The sequence below is a fragment of the Somniosus microcephalus genome, chromosome 18 (assembly GCF_052327205.1).
Source record: "Somniosus microcephalus isolate GS21.2 chromosome 18, FLI_Smic_1.0, whole genome shotgun sequence".
Classification (NCBI taxonomy): domain Eukaryota; kingdom Metazoa; phylum Chordata; class Chondrichthyes; order Squaliformes; family Somniosidae; genus Somniosus; species Somniosus microcephalus.
In genome coordinates this window covers 32,159,630-32,178,324 of record NC_141004.1, presented here as the reverse complement: position 1 = coordinate 32,178,324, position 18,695 = coordinate 32,159,630, and the positions used below count along the sequence as shown (strand labels likewise).

General features: G+C 45.8%; 1 protein-coding gene across 1 annotated transcript in view; it reads right to left on the bottom strand.

Annotated features, from left to right (window-relative positions):
• LOC147105199 (semaphorin-3D-like) overlaps window positions 1–18,336 on the bottom strand; it is a 147,915-nt gene extending 129,579 nt beyond the window's left edge. The window contains exon 1 of the mRNA XM_086011320.1: window positions 18,094–18,336. Within this exon, the coding sequence (XP_085867446.1) occupies window positions 18,094–18,250 (157 nt within the window). The 5' untranslated portion in view covers window positions 18,251–18,336. The remainder of the gene's footprint in view (window positions 1–18,093) is intronic.
• Window positions 18,337–18,695: the final 359 nt, after the last annotated feature.

Genomic DNA, 18,695 nt, shown 5'->3' with positions numbered 1-18,695 from the left:
TTTGGACGACATCAGCCATTGCGAGGCCTTCATGCCAGGGTGCGACAACCCATGTATGGCGTCAAAAACTTTTCGGCGCCAGGCAACCGGCATGATAGGGCAAGGATCTCCCATGGAGATGTTGCAGAGTAGCGTAGTGCCCGCGGCATGGAATTTGATGTCGGCCGCTTGGAGGCTAGAGGGGTTGGTTCTGTAAGATTGGACTTCCAGATCCGAGGCTTGATCCGCAGCCATGAGGGCATTGTCGATGCTGAGCTGGACTGCATGAACGGTCGCACGGGAGAGGCAATCCGCCACCAGGTTGTCTTTACCGGACACATGTTGAATGTCAGTAGTGAATTCTGAAATAAACGTCAACTGACGTTGTTGCCGAGCTGACCACGGTTCGGCGGTCTTGGCCATAGCGAACGTTAGTGGCTTATGGTCCACAAAAACCGTGAACGGATGGCCCTCTAGCAAGAACCGGAAATGGCGGATGGCCAGAAAAAGGGCCAGCAACTCCCGGTCGAACATGCTGTACTTCCGTTTGTTTCGCCGTAGTTGACGGCTGAAAAACGCCAGCGGTTGCCACGTCTCATTCACCCACTGTTCCTGCACTGCACCGATGGCGTAGTCTGATGCGTTGGTGGTAAGGGCGATGGTGGCACCTGGCAGCGGGTGCGCCAGCATGGTTGCGTTGGCTAAGGCGCCTTTTGTGTCGACGAACGCCCGGTCCATGTCGACCATCCAGCTAATCGGATCCTTGCCGGACTTGCCCTTGAGGGCCTCGTACAGGGGCTGCATGAGCAGAGCTGCATTAGGGACGAACCGGTGATAAAAATTTAGCATCCCGAGGAACTCCTGCAGGGCCCTGACAGTCTGCGGGCGCGGGAAAGAAGTAACTGCCTCCACCTTCGTTTGCAGGTGAATTGCGCCGTCCAATGTGATGCGGTGGCCTAAGAAATCAATCTGCTGCAGGCCGAACTGGCACTTGGTCGGGTTGGTGATCAAGCCGTGTTGACTGAGGCGTCTAAAGAGGGTGCGTAAATGGCAGATGTGCTCCTCTTTATTAGGGCTGGCGATGAGGATGCCGTCAAGGTAGATGAATAGAAACTTGAGGTCCCGAAGCATGGAGTCCCGAAGCTGGAAAGCCTGTGCAGTGTTCTTCAATCCAAACGGCATCCGCAGAAATTCAAACAGGCCGAATGGGGTGATGACTGCAGTTTTCGGGACGTCTTGTGGGTGCACGGGGACCTGGTGGTAGCCACGGACAAGGTCGACTTTTGAAAAAATGGTATTTCCCGCCAAATGGGCAGAGAAATCCTGAATATGAGGGATCGGGTACCGATCAGGAGTAGTGGCGTCGTTCAGGCGTTGGTAATCGCCGCAAGGCCGCCATCCACCGGCAGGTTTCGGAACAATGTGGAGAGGCGAAGACCAGGGACTATTTGACCGGCGAATAATCCCTAGCCGCTCCATCGTGTCGAACTCCGCTTTTGCAGCCATGAGCTTGCCAGGTTCGAGGCGCCGGGCCCGTGCGTAGACCGGGGAGCTAGTAGTGGTGATGTGATGTTCGACACCATGTTTCGTGGCCGTGGAAGAGAAAGTGGGTCTGGTGAGGTCTGGGAAATCTCCAAGGAGGCGAGTGAAGTCATCCGGAGGTGGGAACGCACAGGAGACAGTGCGCGACACGGCGTTACCGCGGTGGCACGGGATGGAGTGAAAAGTGGCCGCATTGATCAACCGGCGGTGCCTTACATCCACCAGGAGGCCGTTGGCGCACAAAAAATCCGCCCGAGAATGGCTTGAGAGACTTTGGCCGTGATGAAATCTCAGTAAAACCGCTGGTTGCCGAAGCACACCTGGACCCGCCGTCTTCCGAAGGTCCAAATGGCCCCGCCATTAGCTGCCTCGAGGGAGAGGCCGTGCCCCCCGGCTTGTATATCAAGATTTGACGCAGGTAGGATGCTACACTGTGCCCCGGTGTCGCAGAGGAAACGTCGACCAGATAGGGAGTCGGTGATGAAGAGGAGTTTCCCTGAATTAATGATTGCCATCGCAGCCGCGGGGCGCTCGTTATAACCGGTCCTCTTTCGACAGGGTTGCTGTTGGGTTTTTTTGAGCGAAAAGCTGCAGGGAGAGCGGCAGCATCTTGCTTTCGCGCCAAAACGTGCGTGGTAGGAGCACAACCCCGCAGGTTGAGGGGCTGGAGCAGCGTCTGTGGGGGATGGGCGCCTCGTGGCAGCGCAGTACTGCTGTGCCACCGTGAAAATCTTGTCTGCTTCGGCAGCCAGCTCTGCGCAGTCTGTGACTTCCGACCTGGCTAGGGCAGCCTGAATTTGCTCCGGTAGCTGGCTGAGGAATAGCTCCCTGAAGAGGAAGCATTCCGGTTCGGGGCCCAGGAGCATGAGCATTTGGCTCATGAGCTCGGACGGCTTGGAGGCCCCGAGGCCGGGCATAGCGAGCAGCCGGCGGGCGCGCTCTGACTTCGTGAGCCCAAAGACCTGTAACAACCGCGCCTTTATCGTTTCATACTTGCGATCTTCTGGTGGATTACCAAGCAGGCTGACGATCCGTGAGGCTGTGGCGCTGTCAAGGGCGGAGACCACGTAATAGTAACGGGTCTGATCCGCAACGATGTTCCTGATTGCGAACTGGGCTTCAGCCTGGATGAACCACGTGGCTGGCTGTTGCTCCCAGAACTGTGGTAGCTTCAAAGCAACGGCGTTCGTTTCCATGTTCAGTAACTTCTGCGAAAACCGTTCGCAAAAGTCGGGGTCACCAATGTAGGAATGTCTAGTTCCTATCAAAAGACTGAGGTCCACTCAGGCGATCAAATAAACGAGGTTTAATGAAAACTAACAGAGTTTAACGGATAATTACAGGAGAACATCGAATATTGGTCTAGTCAGTTCGGAGGCTCCACGAGGACTGCTTGGGTGGTCCTGTGGCTGACGTCATGACGTCATCACGTTTTTCCCGCCGGTGGGGGATCACGTGATGAACAGTGTGATGTCATCGCGTTTACCCGCGCTATTAAAGTGATCGCGCTCTGTACATGTAAACAGTGAAAACAAAGATACAGACTCAGGCTGTAGCTAACATATTATTAAAGGGAATTATATACAACTGATCGGAGTCCCTTAGTGGCTCCGCCACACCAGCCTAGATTGTGTGCTTCACATCTCTGGAGTGGGACCTGAACCCTTGACCTGACTCAGAAGCAAAAGTGCTACCATTGAGCCATGACTGACACAAAGTGCTGATCAAAGCAGAAAATGAGCCAAGCATTCTAAGTAAGATCAATTCACTGCCTCAGTTAATTCATTTTACTTAAAATTAATGTTATACTGCAGGAATTAGAATCCATATGGAGCAACACAGTGCAGGCAGATACAAGATATACTGCTGCCTGCTTTGTTGCTTTCTGGCCAGAGAAAAGAGAGAGTTCTGGGCACGGATACAAACATGCATGTGCAAAGCTCCACCCACAAGCATCCTAATGTCAATTAAATTTTAATTACCAGGGAGAGGTCAGGGCTGTCATCTCTGTAACATTTAAAAGATTAAAAATGAAAGTTTAAAAGATTTTGGTTCAGTGAAGCTATTGAAACTTGACATTACACTGGACTATAATTAGACTACCTCCTGGAACGGGTCTGCAAACTTGCCCAAGTGCACTTCAAGTGACTTCACATTTGAATTCTACTGCATGTATCAAAATTATTTCACATCCATGTAAATGTCGGGAATAATTAACTTTATATTGAGCAATAATATTGAACCTTGAGACAGGGACATGTGTAAAACATATGTTTTTATTAAGTGTTTATTTTGCCAGATTGAATTGTTAAATACATTATTAAATAAGTAGTGTTACAAAGATTTCCCAACAAGTAAATTTTATCTGCAATTGTTGAACATCTTGATACAAGAGCACAGACTCTTGGCAAAGTTGTGTTTATTAAGATCTTACTATAACTGTGTGATATACAGCTGATTATATTCAGATCGGTTACACATTAGTGTTTGATTTTTTTTTCCTTTTCAAAAATATGTTCAATTCATGCAGCAATATGTTCTTACAAAGTGGTGTTTTAAAAACAAATGTCTTCTCTTTTTATTTCCCCTCAGGCCAACACAGAGATTTTTTGATGAATTCATTCTCAAATGTGGGCATTGCTGGCAAAGCCTGCATATTTCTGGTCACGGTGGTGGACTTTTTTCTTGAACCACTGCAGTTTGTGTTTGCAGCAGTTTGATACAACTGATTGGCTTGCTAGGCCACTTCAGAGGGCAAGTTAAGAGTCAACCACATTGCTGTGGGTCTGGAGTCAATTATAGGCCAGACTGGGTAAGGGCAGCAAGTTTCCTTTCTGATAGGACATTAGTGAACCAGTTGTGACAATCTGACAGCTTCATGATCACTTTTACTGATATTTCCAGATTTTAAAATCAAAATCAAATTCTCAGAACAGCCATGATGGGTTTATGAACTCACAGTCACTGGTTTATTAGTCCACACCTTTGGACTATTAATCCAGTAACATAACCACTACAGCATAGAGCAAATCTTTTAATTCAACCTGAAAGAGTTACTCTATGGGCCAATACTGTAGTAGGGGATGACTACTATAGTCACCCTCAATATTGTAATAGTCAAACACTAAAAAAGTAGTTATGTTGGGATATTCACAGCACACATCCCTCGAAAATGTAAACATTTTAACGTAAAAATGTACAACCTTTCTGGTGTATTTCCCTGTTCTTTCTATTGATCTTTTTTACCTCAAGGGAAACAGCATAGCACATGAGGCAGAACTTCCAAATTTATTCAGAAATGGTACACTCCATTGATCTGAATGAGATCAGGATGCAATATTACCTCAATATTTGTGTTTTATGATGTCATTAGATATACATCCCTCTCTGCTACACACTTTCTGTGCCTCTGTCACTCTTTCTCGGTTTCTCTCTATGTCACTCTCCATGTCTTGGTGCTACTACAGTGACTTCTAGATTCCACCAACTGCAGCCATTTGTGTCAGCAAATTCTCTCAACTCTACGCCCCCGACATTGTGCATACTATACAAGTCTCTCACACTCCTCCATTCCCCGACCCCTAAACTGCTGAGCAGTGCCCTATACAGAAGATATTTCTTCGACTTGCCTTCAGCCTTATACAGTGAATGACATCATCAGACAACGTTAAAACACAAAAGGACAATCAGCTGCCTGACATGCAGCAACAGTAATGAACTGCCCAAAGTTCTCAAATCATTTTTCTTTAAAAGGAAGATTTGCATTTATATAGTGCCTTTCACAGCCTCAGGATGTCCTGTAAGAACATAAGAAATAGGAGCAGGAGAAGGCCATATGGCCTCTTTAGCCTGCTGTACCATTCAATAAGATCATGGCTGATCTTCGACCTCAATTCCACTTCCCCGCCCTATCCCTTGATTCCCTTAGAGTCCAAAAATCTATTGATCTCAGCCTTGAATATACTCAACGACTGAGCATCCACAGCGCTCTGGGGTAGGGAATTCCAAAGATTTACAACCCTCCAAGTGAAGAAATTTCTCATCATCTCAGTCTAAAATGGCCAACCCCTTATCCTGAGACTATGCCCCCTAGTCCGAAAGTGCTTTACAGCCAATGAAATACTTTTGAAGTGTAGTCACTGTTGTAATGCAGGAAATGAGGCAGCCAATTTGTGCACAGCAAGCTCCCACAAACAGCAATGTGATAATGACTAGATCATTTGTTTTAGTGATAAATATTGGTCAGGGCTACTGGCTAATAACTTAATAACTTTGAACAGAACAAAGGGAAACTTATAAGACTAAAGTAGAATATTATTCCTGGTGTCCACAAAACACTCCAGTCCTTGCAGTGCTCACCAGTCGCGGAAAGTCTCAAACATACTTTGGCTCCTGAAATTGAAAGGATAAATCAGAGCTGCATAGCAAAATTTTGCAGCTGCCTTACGCCAGTCAGAACTCCTCCTCTGTTGTTTAGTTATTCATTCTTTCTTCCCAACGTAAATACATAAATCTCTGTTGTGCATCTCCCTGAAGGAACAGCATAACCTGGATGCCCTGTACCTAGCCACCAGAGCAGGAGAGCATCGTGGATGACTCAACCTCCCGACTTCCTAGAAGAAGTCCGGACTCAATATCGAGTTCAACAATTTCAGATCTTCGGCCCCTATTATATTTTTATATTTTTTATCCACATTTTTGGTTTGTGCCTTTTCCTTTTTTTTCTCTCTCCCACATGGCAGCTGTCTTTCACGCTGCCAGCGCATTTCACACTTCATCTAGAGCCATTGTTTGTTTCTTTACCTGTCCTATTACCATCTCGTCTCCCCTTGAATATCTCTGAATGTCTCTTCTTTCATCCCCTCCCCCATTTCCCAGCCCCCAAACTGCCTTTTAACCTGTTTCATTTCCTGCCTTTTTTTCTCAGTTCTGAAGAAGGGTTTCGACGTGAAACGTTGACTCTGTTTCTCTCTACGGATGTTGCCTGACCTGCTGAGTTTTTCCAGCGTTTTCTGTTGTTATTCCTAGAAGAAATGTCTAATCAGTCTTTGTTCACATGCGCCTGGCCAAAATTAGGAGCTGCTCTGGTGTGAAGCAATTGTCATCTGAAACAGCCTGAAATAATATCCTGACACTTTGTGGAACAGTAACAACACCAAGTCACCTGTCTTATAAAATAAGCGTGAAAGTCAAAAGTGGTTAAATCCACGACCCAAACTATTTTCTTTTTATTTACTCACTCAATTTGTGTTTCCAATGTTTGCGTTGGATCACACAAAGTGGACCTCAAAAAGGAATTGAATGTCCTATAGGCTGTAAGCCAAAGTAAATGGACATTCTTCGGGCTGCATTAACATTCTTGTTCCAGGTCCAAAAATAATGAGCTCAAAGCCTATTATGCTTTTCCAAGGTATCACATATGAAGTGAAGCTCACACATCGGCACTTTGTTCTCATTATGGTTTATAATATTCAACGATGCAGCTTTTAGAATGTTACTCTGAAACAAAGGTGCAATGGACGACACGTTTGTCTTTTCAGATGTCTTCAGTTATCGTGGGATTATAGCTGGATTAGCCCTTTCTGTTAGATCTGCTCATAAAGTAGGCTGGTGTGATGGGCAGCACACTGGTGTTCCAAGGTACCAGGCTGCGTCCATAATTCCCGCTACAGTGAATTCCTCTTTTTGGATAGTATTTTGGATTGAGGCATCATGTGGTTTCATGATTTTGGACTCATCAGTCACCTGAGAACTCATTTTTAATGTGGAAGCTGTAATAATAATAATTCAACTTTATTGTCATTGTACAATGCACAAGTACATGAACAACGAAATGTGATTTGCAAGCTCCCATGAGTCCAGTACAAATAACATTAACATTAAACGTAAATAGCACCGTCCTGGGAGAAGCAAAGCCGCTGCGTCTGTGCGCACCGCCATTCCATTTCCACTATTCCTCCTGTCCAACAATCTTCAGCCCAACGCCCGGGCCTGCTCACCAGCCGCCCCTCCCAGGGCTCCTTCCGTGACCTTCTCACCAACCGCCCCTCCTCGGGACTCCTTCCGTGACCTTCCCGAATGGTCACCCCTCCAGGTACTAACCAGACCTGGCTCTGCTTAGCTTCCAAGCCTTGACCAGTGACCCTGTCCCTAGTCCCAGGAAATGTATGTACCTTTAAGGGGAGAACTACTTTTTACAGCTCCTGTATACTATAGTACCGGCAGTGACCACACCTGTATATAAACCCTGAGTAGTGATCTGTACAGTTAGTTCTAGAGTAACCCTCATTCAGTAAACACCTGTTGAATCGTTCCCTGCAGTCTTATTGTCTAATTATTGAAGGACACAACATCAAGATACACGGATCTAACATTGGCGACGAGCAGATTCAAACCTACCTGCAACTCTGCATCACCTCCCAGGGATGCGCTCCTTGAGAACAGTGGAAGAAGGCCGAGTCCAGAAGCATGGGCGTCGACCACGGGAAACCCCCCCAGTCATCCAGCGGAGATTTGAGCATCGCAGGGGAGGCTGTCGAGAGCCAGGCTTGGCTTTCCAGTCACGGTGGTCCAGCAAAACGGGCTGGCAACAGGTACTGCGCAGACCCTTCCCGGACAGCGGCGGTTAGAGCTGACCGACGGCACAGAAAAAGGCCGAGCAGCGTCGACGGGGGAGAGAGAGAGGGTAGAGCGCACAGGGCGCAGCCGGTGTTCAGGACCGAGCGGCGTAAACGGGAGAGAGGCGCGCAGGAAAACGCGCAGAGCGCAGCCGGTGTTCAAGGGCCGAGCAGCGTCAGCGGGGAAGAAAGGAAAGCGTGGGAGACGCCATTTTAAGCCGCAGCGGGGAAGAAAGGAAAGCGCGGGAGACGCCATTTTAAGCCAGTCTAACCACACCCAAAAATGCCGAAGAGTGGCAGTATCACAGCGTTCGACAATGAAATCGAAGATTGGACGACATATGTCGAACGCATAGAAGTATACTGCAAGGCGAATGAAGTGCCAGATGACAAGAAAGCGCTGGTATTGTTGAATTCAATGGGTGCAAAAACGTATGGCTTACTACGAAACCTAGTAACCCCAGAGAAGCCAGTAGAAAAGGATTTTGAAAACATGGTGTCAATCCTACAGGACCACTTAAACCCCACACCGCTGCTGATAGCAGAAAGATTTAAGTTTCACAAAAGGAACCAGCATAAAGATGAAAGTAATGCTGAGTATTTAACAGAGCAAGCTACCGAAACACTGCCAGTTTGGAACGGGACTAGCAGATACTTTAAGTGACAAGTTTGTGTGTGGGCTTCAAAGTGAAGGAACCCAGAAACGGCTTCTATCAGAAAAGGATCTTACGCTGGACAAGGCTTTCAGCATTGCAGTATCACACGAAGCAGCAGCACGGGGCGTGGCAGAGATACAACGGAGACCGCAAGAATATGGCACAAATGAAATGTCATACGGAACAGTGAAGTGCTATCGCTGCGGCAGAACAACACACGACCATAAGGATTGCTGGTTCAAGGACAAAGTGTGCAGACAGTGTGGAAAAGTAGGACACATAGCAAGAGTCTGCAGGTCGGGAAAGAAAACCAGCAGCAAGAAATCTCCACAGGAGAAGTACAAGAAGATACATAAGGTGACGGAGAGTAGTTCAGACGAACAGAAAAGTGATACAGACTCCGGAAGCAAGGAGCTGGGTTGTCTGAAACTACATAATGTGATCAAAACGGAGTATCACCAAACTATCTGGGTCACGCTCAAGATAGCAGGAGTCCAAGTGAAAATGGAATTGGACACGGGATCAGCCCTAACAGTCATAAACCGAAGGGACTACAAGCGGCTATTCTCACATATAACCTTGAGAGAGACAAAGATTGTCTTGAAGACGTACACGGGGCAAAAAGTCTACCGCAAAGGAAAAATAAGGGTGAATGTTATATATATAACGGCAAGGAAACACCAAAAATGGACCTATATGTATTGCCAGATGGAGGACCACCACTACTAGGACGTGAATGGATCCGGAAGATACAGCTAGATTGGCATTCCATACAAGCACTGACTGTAGATGCCAAAAAGGATGATGACGTCACACCTGGATGACTGTCAAAAATGCTAACTGACACACAAAAAGTGTTCCAGCAGGGACTCGGAACACTAAAAGGCATAACAGCGATGATCAAAATAGAGGAAAATGCAAGCCCAAAGTTTTTTAAGGCCAGACCGGTACCTTATGCAATCCGCCCAGCCGTCGAAGCAGAGCTGGAAGGTTTGGAACGTTCAGGAGTACTGTCCAAAGTGGACTGGAGCGAGTGGGCTACACCCATCGTTCCTGTAATGAAGAGGTCATTGAGTAATACGCCTGGGGAACCAAAGAAGGTTCGCATCTGTGGGGACTTTAAGGTGACAGTGAACCCAGTCCGTCACACTGTACAATATCCGCTTCCGCGGATTGAAGATATTTTCGCCTCGCTATCGGGAGGGAAACGCTTCACTAAGATTGATCTGGCCCAGGCGTACCTGCAAATGGAGGTAGAAGAAGCCTCGAAACAGTACTTCACGATCAACACTCATAAAGGTCTCTACCAATACAACCGGCTGGTGTTCGGGGTAGCATCAGCTCCGGCTATTTGGCAAAGGGCAATGGAACAAGTCCTGCAAGGGATTCCAGGGACCCAGTGTTATTTGGACGACATCCTGGTCACGGGCGAAAATGACAGTGATCATCTCGCCAACCTGGAGCAGGTGCTCACTAGATTGAAGGAATATGGGCTCCGAGCTAATCGCCACAAATGTGAGTTTTTCCAGAAGCAGATCTCGTATTGTGGCCACGTTATTGATAAAGAGGGGTTACATAAGTCCCCTGAAAAGATTGAGGCAGTAGTCAAGGCTCCAGCACCGGAAAATGTGTCACAACTGAGGCCGTTCCTCGGGCTGGTGAACTACTACCATAAGTTCTTGCCGAATTTGTCTACCGTACTACACCCACTGAACACCCTACTCCAAACGGGGGTACCATGGAAGTGGAGTGACGAATGTAAATGAGCTTTCCAGAAGAGCAAAGCATTGATCACATCAAAAGAGGTGTTGGCTCATTTCAACCCAGCACTACCAATTCGGTTGGCGTGTGATGCATCACCCTATGGCATTGGAGCGGTGCTGTCGCACAAATTCCCGGACGGCTCGGAGAGGCCAGTAGCCTTTGCGTCTCGGTCACTAACCTCAGCCGAGCGTAACTACGCCCAGATTGACAGGGAGGCCCTCAGCCTAGTGTGGGGAGTGAAAAAGTTCAATCACTATCTGCACGGGCAGAAGTTCACCTTGCTGACTGACCACCTACCATTTGTCTCCATCTTTAATCCAAAGAAGGGCGTTCCGGTGATGACTGCGCAACGGCTACAAAGATGGTCCCTTTTTCTAGGGGCGCACCAATATTAAATCGAGTATAAGGGCACGAAACAGCTTGGAAACGCTGATGGGCTTTCACGCCTGCCACTGCCTACTGCAGAGGAAGCACCAGCAGTGGATCCTGTCGAAATATTTCATTCGACTATAATTGAATGCTTGCCAGTAACTGACGCTGGTATAGAGAAGGAGACCCGAAATGACCCGACACTGTCTCGGGTATATGATTTGACGGTGAAGGGATGGCCAGCACATGGCGACTCACTGTTGCCAGCATTCTCATCCAGAAGAGAACAGTTGTCAGTATGCCAGGGGACCTTGATGTATGGATCCCGAGTGGTAATTCCACCCAAGTTAAGGGAGAGAGTGCTCAATGAGCTTCACGAAGGTCATCTGGGTGGGGTGAAAATGAAAAGCCTTGCTAGGGCTTATGTGTGGTGGCCGGGGATCGATCAGCAAATCGAGGACCTGACAAAGAGCTGCTCAGAATGCCAGAAGGTCCAAAATGCACCACCACATGCCCCTCTACACCCATGGGAGTGGCCCTCATCTCCATGGCAACGGGTGCATATTGATTTTGCTGGTCCATTCATGGACTCAATGTTTTTAATAGCCGTGGATGCGCACTCGAAATAGCCTGAGGTGATCAAAATGTCCTCCACCACCACGGAGAAAACTATTGCAGTCCTACGGACCACTTTTGCCAGGAACGGCTTGCCAGAGCAGATTTGCTCTGATAACGGACCACAGTTTGTGTCCGAAGAGTTTCGAAGATTTATGAAAAGGAATGGGGTAAGGCATTACACATCCACCCCGTATCATCCAGCCACAAATGGATTGGCTGAGAGGTTTGTACAAACCTTTAAAAAAGCAGTAAAGGCCATGTGCGATGACGACATTCCACTGCAGCATAAGGTGGACAATTTCCTGTTAGCCTACAGAAATGCGACACATGCAGTCACCAACCAGGCCCCGGCCATGATGTTCTTTAACCGAAGGTTGAGATCTCGTCTGGATTTGCTCAGACCAAATGTACGAAGAGATGTTGAGAATAAGCAATTCCAGCACATCAATGAAAAGCCGACAAGGAGCTTCAATGTAGGGCAACCAGTCTTGGCCCGCGACTACCGAACAGAGAAATGGCAACCAGGAACGATATGCACACGGCAGGGGCCACTAATGTACACAGTGGATGTTGGGGAGAACTTTGTGAGACGCCATGCTGACCAGATCCTAGAGTCACAGGAACGAGTCAACCCCATGTCTCGCCCATACGTACCTGGTGATGAACCCGACATACAGGTAGCATCTACCCCAGAAACAGTAGCGTCGGAAGCTGATGAACCAACCGACGACAGGGGGCCAGAATCGCCTCCGCACCAAGAGCAAGACACTGGGGAAAGGCGCTATCCAGAAAGGATCAGGAAGCCTCCCCAAAGACTGAATTTATAAATAGACTATTTTCAGCTAATGTTGTATGTTAAAAGTGTTAATTGTAATTAGTTTGATGTTTAATTGTTAAATGAGTGTTATGGACTGTTAATCTAAAAGGGGAGGAATTGTAATGTATGTACCTTTAAGGGGAGAACTACTTTTTACAGCTCCTGTATACTGTAGTACCGGCAGTGACCACACCTGTATATAAACCCTGAGTGGTGATCTGTACAGTTAGTTCTAGAGTAACCCTCATTCAGTAAACACCTGTTGAATCGTTCCCTGCAGTCTTATTGTCTAATTATTGAAGGACACAACATCAAGATACACGGATCTAACAGAAGCAAGTCATCCTCGGTTCCGAGGGACTGCCTAAGATGAAGAAGAAGAAGGTTTCATGATTCCTCAAGGGAGAGGGGAAAACAATTAAGTCACTTCAGGCCCATCACCTTGCACATCGCCCAGCAGTTGATTATCGAATGACATTTATAGATACCTAGACAAAATTAAGATTTTTGTGCTCAAGTCTCTGGAGCGGGATTATGAACCCACAACCTCCTGACTCAGAGGTGAGAGTGCTACCCACTGAGCCACGGCTGACGCTATATATAATAATCAAAAATCAAAATCCAAAGCCATTGTATAAACAAGGCACAAGTCTGGGATTGGTGGCTTACAAAAAATAAATACTCATTTTGTCGCCAACATAATAACTGAGTCACTCTGCTAAGTGATGTGGGAACTGCCACTTTATGATTTCTGTTCTGTAACCCACTGGTTCCCAACATGTAGAACAAAAGCCCTTCCGATAGTGAATCCCTTGGTTCAATTTCTGATTTGCAGTACAGAAAACAGGCTCGGGTGGGAGGGTGGGGGAGGTGTTACATTGCTCTCAGCAATGTTTGGAAAACCCAGCCCTAGTCCCAGGGCTTGCCTTATCATTGACGATCACATGCATACACATGCAAATACACATCTACTACTTCTGACAAAACCAATGATCAAACACGTATTTTCATCAAAAGCAAAATACTGCTGGGAATCTGAAATAAAAACAGAAAGTGGTGGAAAACACTCAGCATCTGTGGAGAGAGAAACAGAGTTAACATTTCAGGTCGTTGACCTTTCATCAGAACTGGAAGACGTTAAAGATATCAGTTTTTAAGCAAGTACAGAGCCATGAAAAAGGAGGGGCGGGGTGGGGTGGGTTTCAGGGGGTGGGGGGGGGGGGCGGCGGGGGTGGCAGCGAGGAGGAAAGAACAAAAGGGAAAGTCTGTGATAGGGTGGAGGTCAAAAGATGATTACAGGAAACTTTGTGCTATCCGGCACCGACGGGACCGAGCTGTTGCCGTTCCCTCAAAACTGCCGGACACTCCAGCGCTAATGTTGAAAGATACGGAAGCTTCTGAGCTCTGTATCTGTCAACAAACCCTGTTGCTTCTAAACAGTCCAAGCATCTCTGAGGCTTAGCAACAGCTTCAGCAGACCTTGCAGAGCTTGACTGTTGAGGAAAAAAGCAACGAGAAAAAAAAAACTAACGAAAACGGCACCTGATTTTTGCCAGTGGCTCAAGCATTCCGGACAGTTAGCCTCCGGATAACACAAAGTTTCCTGTAAATGACGAAAGGGATGATGGTGCAAGGCAAAAGGTGGTGGTAATAAGACAAGTAAAAAAACAAAAGATGGGTCCAGAGGAGGTGTAAATGGTTACACCAGAATAACAGAGGGGGAAAGCAAGCACGGAAGGCTCCCTTGGCCCGGTAATGTGGTGGAGATAGGTGGGTAGACCCCAGGGGTGCGGTCTACCCCATCGGCCATGTACCGATAGGGGATCCCCACCCCAAGCATCAGCCCATACCTCCTCCACTCCCAGTGTCTCTGGTGTAGCCATCCTCCATTACCAGTGCCTGCCGTCTGAGAAAATGGGAGCGGTGGTAATGCAGATGGCTGCACCAGAGCCATTGGGAGTGGAGGAGATATGGGCTGGTGCTTAGGATGGGGATCACCCATCGGGAACAGGGCAGTCCATTTCCCTGGGGTCTACCCACCTTTCTCTGCCATAACCCCAGGCCACGGGAGCCTTTTCCCCTTCACCAGATTTTCCATGGTTCCCTCCCACTCTGATATTCTGCTGTAACTATTTACACATCCTCTGAACCCATGTTTTGTTGCTTTACTTGTCCCATCCTATTGGTTTGCACCATCATCCCTTTTCTTATTTAATCACTCCTGCCCTCCACCCAATCACAGACCTTTCCCCTTGTTCTTTCCTTGCCCCCCACCCCCTCCTTTTCCCTGGCTCTGTACTTGCTCAAAAACTGTTCATCTCTAACGTCTTCCAGTTCTGATGAAAGATCATCGACCTGAAACGTTAACTCGCTTTCTCTCTGCGCAGATGCTACCTGACGTGCTGAGCGTTTTCCAGCATTTTCGGTTTTTATTCGCGTGTTTTCATCAGTTCTTGACAACACAACATATAGAATAAAAATCCCCTTTGGCTGAATCAAGACTCAAGAATTTTTCTCTCTCTTCCATATGTCTCCGTTCAGAGAATTTACAAAAAAGACCCATGAGGAACAGATGTGTGCGCCCCTAAGGACTGTTTTTCATGGGAGTCGAGAACAGCTGTAGCATCTTCAGTAAATCTCACACGCTACGCAATAAGATTTCCAGAACTGCAATAAAATGTATCACAAGAGATATATTATAACAATTGGAAGAGATAAAGAATACAGCCATTCTCCATGAATTACTGCTCAAGACGTTCTACAATTATTGGTCGGCATGCCTTGTACAAAAATCACCAGGATAAGACTACTGGTTGGGAATATCCCTGTTCTGCAGTCCTACTAACAAGAATGCATTATAACTATGGAATAACAAACTGTTATGTATGGCAGTGAACGACTCCTTGGAATGAATACACAAATAATTAAACAATTCAGACTAGATTTTGGAGTCATGGAAGATTCATATGACCTCTTTGGTAATTGGTTATTTCCTGGATACTGTAACATCTTTTAAAAATAGCAGTGATGTTTGATGAGAAAAAGACAAAGGCAAATTATGGCCAACTCTCCCAGCTGCGAGCACAAGGCAGTAATGCCATTAGAAGATCACATATGGCTTTTCCTCAATTAACATGATCCTTCCTCAACTAAAAGAAAGAAACTCCATATGTCGTGCAAGGTATATGAATGAGTGGTTGGCAGCTCTTCAATAACGTTATGTTCATTGTGTTTGTAAATAAAATCACAACATCAGAGAGGCTTTTACCCCCAATGTATTTACGGAATGCTGCAAGTGGAAAGATATTCTGTGGTTTTGTGAATTGGCTTCATTCTAAATGCTACCATATCCAGCAATGATAGAAAGCTGTATTTTGCAGATGTGTATATATATTGGAATTGCTTATATTTTGAAAGGAGCAGCAAAAGTGCAGCACTCCTCGCGCAAACAGATCATTTAAACCCAACGTAGCAGAATTGCATCACTACATTTGACAACTTAATAAATAATGAAATGAGTATCTTCATCCCTGTGGTTTTTTTTTAATTTAGGCTGCATATATATCAGTTAACAGAGTGTAAACTCTGAAATAATTTGGCTTTTTCAGTTGTGCCTGATTCTGTCTTTCCTTGAAAGGTCACAGTGCCCTCTGACCTGCCAGTAACAACATTACATTTAAAATTCGCGCACATACCTCAAAGTTGCTCCTTTCTCCAGACCTATACCAAATGCCAGATGTCTCGTATCTGGCAGATACAGAGATCGCGTAGCTCTGGACAGTGGATAGAGGGAGAAAATTCTGTTATACCTTGCAATTAACCGTGATTTATCACAGCAACTCCAGCCTGCGAGTAAAGCTACGCACAAGAAATTGTGTATCGAAAGATTTTTTTTCCTTCAGTGAGGAATTGGAAGTGTAATGTTACAAGCCAATGCACGCAGTATTTGTGAAAGGACAAAGTGCACTTGTGCCACACTCAGGTGCAGTCAGAGGGCTGTGACAGCAATAGCCACCGCAAATGTTTCCTCCGCATAATTATTGCGGTGACATCTGTTGCTGAGGTGGAGGTCGCTGGGCCAAACTGTGGCACTCAGTGCTAAGAATGGCCAACTGTGCTATTTTCCTATCATGATTTGTGGTATGAAGAACAAAAGGAATGCTAATAGGATCTGGGCTTGGGTCCGAGAGAGAGGACGAAAGCAGTTCATTTTAAAAGGTGAATTTTTTTTGTTGAAAATAGGTTCCGATCCTCATCCTGACAGGATTGCCACCTACACGTCCATCCTTTTTCCCTCAGTTTAAAGGAGGAATAAGCATTTACATTTCAAGTCAGTCTCTGTAACTATTCCTCCCTGATGCAGAGCTCCAGAAGCCTCATAAAAATGGCATTCACATTTGAGATTGAGGACGGCTTGTGTTGCACCACTGCCTGAAGACAAAGCATAGAAGTTATCCTGGCAGGTTATATGATCCATTTCACAAATTAATTATCAAGTGGTCGCCATTTCTTAGAAGTGAACGAAACCCCTGATTCACTGATTAATGTGCTTTTTATTCTAGGCATCCAGATTGAAAGCAAGATGAAGTTACAATTTGTTCTTTGGTTTCCAATTAAAACTGAAGGTTAAAGAGCGAGCTGTAGTTCACATAATGAGGTAACACATGTCAAGACACGCGTGTGAACAGGGGTTTGATTCTAGGGTGAAGCTAAGAACTGAAACATTGCTTCCATGATTTAAAAAAAAAGTGCATGCACACCTTATTACTCATTGCTGCCACCAGCTCATTAGGCTGTTTCAGAATTTTTTATGGCCAATTTACAAATAAAAGTAAATAAATATGATTTAAAATGAACTTAAGTTCAGCAGCAGCAGAAGAAGTGTGGAAAGAACAGTTGAAATTTAGCATAAATTTAGCGTAGAATAAATATTGGACCTTTGGCATATTTAGGACAAGTGAATGCCAAATATGATGGTTGCCTCTCAGGCTGGGTCAGGGTCTCTCTGTCTCCTTTATGCTGCTCACCCTCGTCCTGCGCTCCCTTCTTCTTTCTCTGCCCCTAACTCTGTTGGTGGGCTCACTCTTTATCTCCACTCATTTGCTGCTTGTCCTCCTCCTCACATACCGGCTGGTCGCACGCTGATCCGTCGTTACGATGTGGAGCCATTGACCAAAAAACCCCAGCATTTCCACTGCTTCTCGAACTTTTTTGTGCAAAATTGCGCATCTTGGGGCTACACAAGGTAAATGTTGCACTTGCAGTACTCATTCCAGGATGTCAGACTGCGCCAAATCACTTGCCCGAACAACGATCTAATATCCAATCGCACTTACATTTTTGTTCTAACAGTGACCTAATTAGGTGATTTTTTGTTGGATTATTGAAGCTTCTAGACTGAATACAACTCTATCAGTAAATCACCATTCAACATCATTAAATTACCGTGAAGACAATTTACACAGAACCTTACAAAAACTTTGAGCTTCATAGAGTGTCTGATCAAACCTTAAATGGCAAATCAAAAAGATTTTAGGTGAAATTATAAATCATCAGCATCTTGCATTCATTCAAGCACTATAATCACTTTCCAATGTTACATCTCAGATACACACTGTCCTGCTGGTTTGCAGGAGTTAATATGTTTTTACTGTGAGGATTACAGGATCTTGAAGTAATTTAGTGAGATGTAAAAAGATCCTGAAATATGTGATACACATAAAACTTTTACCTTTGTACGAGAGCTTCAGGCGTGGTTTACTTTGCTTCCAGGCTTCATTCGCTGGTAAAAGGAAGAGGAAAATAACACAGCAGCACAGAGCAGTAACCCGTGCAGAAGCAAACATATTTCTGCAGTCCCTTTCTCGGATTAGAATTTTGCACTCCATGTTATAAGTCTACAGGCATACACCAGTGCAGTCCAATCCCTCTGTATACTAGCAAGGTCCATACCAATTCAATTCATTAAAGTCCACTGCTGAAATAGTTCTAAAACTTAACAGTGGGAGTGGTAGATTCTCCTGCCAATCAGTCGCCATCAATTTGCATAAATGCTGTGAGGAACAGGCAAGAAAGGAGTGGTTTTGACAGAGGCTGGCCAAGCACTTTAAAATTATAGCCAGCAGTGCTAACATCTGCAGAACAACAGCTTGCATTAACACAAGAAAACTTTTAAGATGCATACAATTAATAAACAGTGATGACGCAGACTTGCTATTGTGGGTCTTCTTTTTAAAAGGTAGACTTGAGGCTCATCTGCAATTAGAACAAATCTTTTAATCAATAATCTATTCCAAAAAAATTAGGTAAAAGTTATATGGCGCTGATGAGGAT